We start from the raw sequence: 7,500 nt of genomic DNA on the forward strand, positions 1-7,500 counted from the left end.
ATCGTCCGTCAGATGGCGCGCCGAGAGTCTCTTAGCGAACGTAGATAACGTTTTTTTTTTTGGTTATTTTTATGTATTTTTTACTAGCTTTTATTCATTCTGTATTGTTTGCATTATGTTGTGTAAGTATTTTGGTATTGGGTTTAGGATTCTAATATTAATACAATGAGGATGATGATGATTACCTTCACTATCAAACCATCTCCCTCATCCTTCCCCACCGCCACCATCGCTCATCTCCCTCATCTCCACAGCCATGCAGTGCGACGTCAACTGCGAGCACTACGAGGCGTGCATCCCGACCTGCCCGCACGAGACCTGCGACACGCTGCTGGACCCGACGTCGCCCCTCTGCGTGCAGGATGCGTGCGTCGAGGGTAAGGATGGGAAAGGGGGGAGGTTTTCCTTTCAGGGACGGGGGGGGCGGGAGGGGGGGGGCTGGGAAAAGAGGGGGGGTTTCCTTTCAGGGAGGGGGGCGGGAGGGGGGGATGTTGTTTATCGCTTTCTTGTTTTTTTCTTTATTTTCTTCTCTGGATATGGTTTTGCGATTTTTATTATCGCCATTCTCCTCTTTCTCCCTCTTTTTCTTCCTCGTTCTAATCTTCCTCGTCTTCTCTCTACCTCTTTTCCTCTTTTCCTTCTTCCTCTCCTCCTTCTCTTCCTCCTCCTCCTCCTCCTTTTCCTCCTCTTCCTCCTCCTCCTACTCCTCTTTCTCTTCCTCCTCCTCCTCTACCTCCTCTCATCCTCATCCTCCTTCTCCTTCTTCTCCACCTCCTCCTATTCCTTCTCCTCCACCTCCTCCTCATCATCAACCTCCTCCACCCCCTCCTCCTCTTCCTCCTCCCCTATCATCATCATCCTCCCCCTCCTCTTCCTCCTCCTCCTCCTCCACCTCCTCCTCCCTCCTCCTCCTCCTCTTCCTCCTCCACCTCCTCTTCCTCCTCATCCCCCTCCCCCTCCCCCTCCTCCTCCTCCCCCTCCCCCTCCCCCTCCCCCTCCTCTTCCTCCTCCACCTCCTCCTCCTCCCCCTCCTCTTCTTCCTCCTCTTTATCCTCTTCCTCCTCTTCCTCCTCCTCTTCCTCCCCCTCTTCTTACTCTTGCTCTTACTCTTTTCCTCCATTTTCCTTCCTCTATTCTCTGGCTCTTTTACCTCCACTCATCCTTCGTCTTCTGCAACGCTCCGCCGCGTTCCTCCTTATCATGTCTTCCTTATTATATCCTCCTTGGAGCCGCTTGCCTTGGCTTGCACTTTTCTGTCTGTCCATTTTCAGTCTCTCGCTGTTATATAGGGAGAGAGATGGAGAGATATATATATATAAATATAGGTACAGATAGATAAATAGATAGATAGATATGGATATAGATATAGGTACAGATAGATAAATAGATACATAGATATGGATATATATAGATAGATAAATAGATAGACAGATATGGATATAGAGATAGATAGACAAATATATAGATAGATATGGATATATATAGATAGATAAATGGATAGATATGGATATAGATAGATCAATAGATAGATATGGATATAGATATAAATAGATGAATAGATAGATATGGATATAGATAGATATATTGGGCGGTTTTTATATTGATAGATAGATATGGATATAGATAGATAGATAAATATGACATAGATATAGATAGATACATAGATATTTGGATTGAAAGATACCTAAATAGACAGACAGACATATGTAGAGATAGATAGACAGACAATAAGATGGATAGCTATAGCGATAGATAGACAACAAGACAGATAGGTAGGTAGATAGACCGATAGATAGATAGATAAAGCCACTTCCCAATCACGACTGAATGAAATAAAAACCGCCCACCGCCTTCCATATCCTCCTTCGTCTTCCCTCCACCACGGCTCCTCCCTCCTGCAGGATGCGCCAAGGACGTCTGCCCGCCCGGCTACGTGTACAAGAGCGCCAGCGACGTCGAGTGCGTGCCAAAGGCCGACTGCGAGAAGAAGTGCCTCGAGATCGACGGCGAAGTCTACATGGAGGGCGACGTCATTTCCGAGGACGACTGCCATACTTGGTGTGTTGGGGGATCTGTTGACTTTTTTTTTTTTCTTTCTTTTTTCGTTTTCATTTTTATCGATATTTATTTATCTCTGCGTGTGAGATTCGTGTTTTTTTTTCTAATTTTCTAACGTTATTTTTATGTGTCGTTTGCATCTATTATTGCTGACATAGTTTTATGTTCTTTAATGTTATGATTAGGGTTATATTTATTGGCATTCATTTTGTTATAACTACTACTATTAATATCATTATCATTATTATCGTAATAACTGTTATTGTTGTTTTTATTATCGTTATCATTAGTAGCACTAGAATCACTATTATTGTTATTATTGTTTGTTATTGTTATTATTGTTATGATCTTTATCGTTATCAATATTATTGTTATTATTATCGTTATCATCATCATCATTATTATCGTCATCACCCCCCTTCCCTCCCCCTCAGCGTGTGCACGAGGAAGAAGAAGATCTGCCGCGGCACGCCCTGCGCCCCCACCACCACGCCCGTGCTCCCCCCTCGAGTCACCACGCCCTCGCCGACTCCCGAGGCGACGACGCCCTTCCCGACCGGCGTCACTCCCGAGGAAGGCGAGTGCTGGGACGGCTGGAGCGAGTGGAGGAGCGAGGACAAGCCGATCGTCTTCCGCAAGAATTCGGACGCAGAGATGATTCCCGCCAAAATCAAGCAGGTGGGCAGGGGAGGGGGGGAAGGGGGAGGGGGAGGGGGACGAGGGGTTCCGTTTTCTGTTGTTCAGGGAGGACTGAGATTCTTTTCTTTCTTTGCCTTTTTTTCTTCTTCTTCTTCTTTCTTTTCTTGGGTCTTTTAATGTGCGTGGGAGGTGAGGGGGAGTTGTGTGCGTTATGAATGATGACGAACAAAAAACAATCATGATCTAAATGTTTAAGTTTCAGTAGATACTTTCTTTTTCACTTTATCCTTTGGAGGTTGGGGACAGGAAGTAGCGTGTGAGAGAAGAATGATAATAATAAAAATATGGTAAATTTGCGATATAAATTCTACAACAGCGAAAACTATTTCCCCTGTTTTCGCTAACCACCCATTGACCCTCGAAACCTTTTTAAGAAGCCCGTCTTCCTCCTCCCAGGGCAAGCCAGGTCAAGGCTTCTGCGAGCGAAGCCAGGTGACGGACATCCGGTGCAGGAGCATCGGAACCCACCGCCCCCACACGGAGCAGAAGGGCGTCAGGTGCTCCGTGGACGAGGGCCTCCTGTGCCGCGGCCGAGACGACGCCCAGGGGGACGATGCCTGCTGGAACTACGAAATCGCCGTCCTCTGCGACTGCAGTGAGTAGGGCTGGAGGCCGGTTGGCTGTGGGTGGGGACAGGGGGGGTTGGAGGGGGTGTTGTGTGTGTGTGGGTGGATGGGTGGGGGTGTTGTGTGTGTTTGGGGGGGGATGCTGTGTGTATGTGTGTTTGTATGTGGGTGGGGATGGGGGTGGGATGGAGGGGGTGTTGTGTGGGGGGGATAGGGGGGTTGGAGTGGGTGGGTGGAGGTGTTGTGCGTGTTTGTGTGTGCGTGGGTGGGTGGATGGGAGGGGGTGTTGTGTGTGTGTTTGTGTGGATGCGTAAGACATATTCATGCATGCACAGATTCCAGAAAAGATCCCTTTATTGCAATGCTGGAGCAGGTATTCCAGTTTGGAAATTCTCAGATGACGCCTACTATCATAATCCGCCCTTGGTTTCCGCAACAAGAACCAACAACACCAAACCAACAACACCCAAAAAGTCGAAACAAACACCCCCCCCCCCCTCCTTCACCCAACAACTGCTCAGGATATTACGCAAAACGAACCGAAATCCTCCTGTAATAATGTCGTCCTTTCTCTCCCTTCCTCCCTCAGGCATCACCACCACAGAGGCCCCTCCTGTCACTACGCCCGCTTCGCCCTTCACGCCGCCCATCATTTCCACGCCCGTTGTGTAAGTCCTTGGGCGCCGCACGCAAACAGCGGTGGCAGCTGCGACCGCCTTGGGTCCATGTGTTTTTACATTGCTTTTGTCGTCGTGTTGTTATTGATACTATTTTTTCCTTTTTATCCCTTCTTTTCTTTTCTTTTACTTTTTCATATTTAATCATTTTGTTTTTGTTTTTTTTCTTTCTTCCTGTTTTTCTTTCTCTTTTTTTCTCTTTTTTTCTTTTCTATTCCTTCTTTTTCTTCTCATTCTTTCTTTATTTCCTCTTTTCTCTTCATTCTTCCTTTTACCTTTTTCTTTTCCTTTCTCTTGCTTTCTTCTTTTCATTCTTATTTTTTTCTTCATAAGTGTTTGAATTTAAGAATATCTTTTCTTCTGGTAATTTTTTTTAATATGCATCGCCATTACTGTATTAAAAATCGCGATCTATTCATGCGCTGATATTCAAGTTTTAAGACCTTTAATTGGTTAAAAAACGACAACATATTTCAACACAATGAACTACAAAACTAACATTGCCTCAAATACCAAGTTCCGAATTCGAATGCCTATTAGACACGCGGAGAGAATTAAGTAGGAAAAATAACTCCGAAAGAAAACGGGCGATAGTTATGTTCCCACGAATTGCAAAATCTATTTATTGATTGATCCATTTAATTTATCTACTATTCCTTTTTTCAGACCCCCTGTGACTGCCCCGACCCCCATGACTTGCGAGGAAGAAGGATGGTCCATTTGGTACAATCTTCATTTCCCGGATTCCAGCGGGGAGTTCGAGTCCGTGGACGAAATCAGGAAGGTGGGTTACGGGCTTAGGATTAATCGGAAGCGCGGTTCGTTGACGGTTTGAGGTGCAATTGTTGAGTTTTAAAAATTATCTTGTTTTCGTTTTTATTTTATTTTTTATTTTTTTTTTGGAGGGGGGAGGGTTAATTCGTGTTTTGTTTTTTTCTCTCTTTCAGTTTTAAGTCCTCTTTTTCTAATCGTCCCATTTCCTTCCATCCCCTTTGTGCATCCGCTGGTACTATTCACGATAATTATTCATTTTCTTTCACACTTTTCTCCCGATGACCTCATTCGCCCATTTTATCCCACGAAAGAAATTCCGTCAGATCTCTCCAATTTTCCTCCCGCAGATAAATAAGATTTGTCCCGACCACTACATCGCCGACGTCGAGTGTCGTCCTGTAGGAGGCGGCGACGTGGAGGCGGTGGTGACCTGTGACAACAAGGGCGCGAGATGCCGAAACAGTGGTTGGTGTTTATTATCATTGTCATTATGATGATGATGATGATGATTTGAGATAGAGTGATCTTAGAGGGTATCTTTTTTGTCTTTTTGTTATCTATTGGTATTTTGAGGGGATAAATGTGTGTGTCTGGGCTTTAATGGAGGTTGCTAAGAGATCATTTTTGAGATATGGTGATATGGTAACTCTTGTTTGTGATGTAGCTCAGCAAGACTTGGTAAGTGTATTTGAATAAACTTTAGACAACTTGACACTAAAAAATCATGGTTTCCCTCGCAGGCGGAAAGCGTTATTGCAAGGACTACGAGATTCGAGTGCGGTGCGAGTGCGAATGCCAAGACGGCTTGGGCATGCAAGACTGGCGAATCCCCAACGAGCGCATATCCGCCTCCTCCGTTTTGGATCCCGACGGCAATCCCCAATCCGCTCGTCTCTTTGCGGATTGGGCTTGGACTGCTCAGGACGTGGATCCGAATGACCAGGAAGCCATCCAGAAGGAATGGCTGCAGGTAAAAACGGCCGGTCGAGTGGCGGTCCCCAATAGCGGGGTCTTGTTGATGCTCTTTTGTTTTTTTGGCGGGAAAATGCCATGGCGTTGATTATCTTTCCATTTCCGTGCATTCCCGTTCGTATCTTACATTTTGAAGAAAAAAAAATCATATATAAGAGGCTTTCTCCTCAACAAATAGAGCGATAGAGAGAAAAAGTATATATTTGTTAGCATACTCTTGCGCATTCCCATGTTTACTTCGCCCTTTAAAAAAAATACAAAACCAACTTCCCCATAAGCAAAAAGAGGGAGGAAATTCAAGAAAAAAATGCATACATGAATAATACAGGGAATATATGTACATATATACATTATCCAAATTCAAAATATGACGATAATAAAACAAAACCCTCGATGATTTCGCAGGTGGACCTCGGCGAACTGAAGGAGGTGACCGGGCTGGTGACGCAGGGACACCCGCTCTTCAACTTCTACGTGGAGAGATTCGCCGTCCAGTACTCCGAGACGGGGCTCAAGTGGGACAGCGTCAAGGGCAAGGACACCTCTTATGCACTGGTAGTGTATTTATGATTTTTCCCTGTTTTATTTCTTTTTTTCTTTACTGTCTTCGCGTAGTTTGGTATTTTTTATGATTTTCTTTTATTTGTACTGAGTTGCAGGTACGGTGTAGACCGGAAGGAATTATGTGTGATACGCACATACGGTTCGCATCGACTAAAGCAATATCGTTCAGCAACCCCTTTCCACTATCACTTATACATGACAACACATGATTTTATTATTTTACTCATCATCATAAGTATTATTATCATTATCATTATAAGTATTATTATCATCATCATTGTGTATTATGATTACCATTTATTACCTCCGTCCAAGGCGGTTCTGTTCACGGCCGTCGCCGCTGCACTTGAGAAGAAGTGATTTTAATGTAATTCCTCAAGTGCAAGTATTTTTATTGCTTAAGTAACCCAATTGCCTGAGCGGAGCTATGCGTTCTCCGAGCGCTTATAGTTTTATTTATCATTATATCTTATTATTATTGATTATCATTATGTTATTTTCTCTCCCCGAAACCCCCGCAGCAATTCACCGGCAACACCGACCAGGACACGCCGGTGACCAACCTGTTCCCCGAGCCAGTGTTCGCCCGCTACGTCAGGGTGGTCCCTCTGCAGTTCTACCAGGCCATTTCCCTCCGACTCGAACTCAAGGGCTGCGACGTCAAGGGTTAGTTGGGGCTGTCTCTTGGTTGGTTGGTTGTGTTTGTTTGTTTGTTTGTTTGTATTCTTTCTTTTGTGCGTTTATTTGTCTTCTTTGATCTGCCTTCTTTTGTTTCTGTTTAGTTTCTTCTTTGTTTAATTTGTTATTTTTTGTTTACCTTTCTTCCCTTGTTTGTTTGCTTTCTTCTTTTGGTTAGCATTTTTCTTGTTTGTTTCTTCTTTGTTGTTACATTACTTTTTGTTTGTTTTGTTTTTTTAGCTCTCTTCTTTGGTTTATTTCCTTTCTTGTTTATTTTTTGTTTTTGTTTTCTTTGTCTTTTCTTTGGGGAGGGTGAGGAGGGAAGATTTATAGTTGTTCTTCCTTAAATTCATGGGTTGTGTTGCCAAAGGTTATCTGTTTGTTTTCTTTGCTTATTTTTTCCTCTTTTTTAGAGGATTTTGTTCTTATTTTAACCACTAATATGACTCTTTTCTTCTTTATTTCATTGCCAAATCAGGAAAGGAAGTTTTGCATTCTCTTTACCTGGCATC

At 44.0% G+C, this 7,500-nt stretch overlaps 1 protein-coding gene across 7 annotated transcripts in view; it reads left to right on the top strand.

Annotated features, from left to right (window-relative positions):
* The window catches only part of Hml (hemolectin), a 121,725-nt gene that overhangs the window by 77,974 nt on the left and 36,251 nt on the right, over positions 1-7,500 (top strand). For all 7 annotated transcript variants that reach the window (XM_070132350.1, XM_070132351.1, XM_070132352.1 and 4 more), the window contains 10 exons: positions 255-377; positions 1,902-2,058; positions 2,493-2,736; positions 3,154-3,352; positions 3,913-3,991; positions 4,667-4,784; positions 5,122-5,239; positions 5,515-5,744; positions 6,152-6,301; positions 6,832-6,976. In XM_070132350.1, coding sequence (XP_069988451.1) covers positions 255-377; positions 1,902-2,058; positions 2,493-2,736; positions 3,154-3,352; positions 3,913-3,991; positions 4,667-4,784; positions 5,122-5,239; positions 5,515-5,744; positions 6,152-6,301; positions 6,832-6,976 — 1,563 coding nt within the window. The remainder of the gene's footprint in view (positions 1-254; positions 378-1,901; positions 2,059-2,492; positions 2,737-3,153; positions 3,353-3,912; positions 3,992-4,666; positions 4,785-5,121; positions 5,240-5,514; positions 5,745-6,151; positions 6,302-6,831; positions 6,977-7,500) is intronic.

The sequence above is a fragment of the Penaeus vannamei genome, chromosome 17 (genome assembly GCF_042767895.1).
Source record: "Penaeus vannamei isolate JL-2024 chromosome 17, ASM4276789v1, whole genome shotgun sequence".
Classification (NCBI taxonomy): Eukaryota; Metazoa; Arthropoda; class Malacostraca; order Decapoda; family Penaeidae; genus Penaeus; species Penaeus vannamei.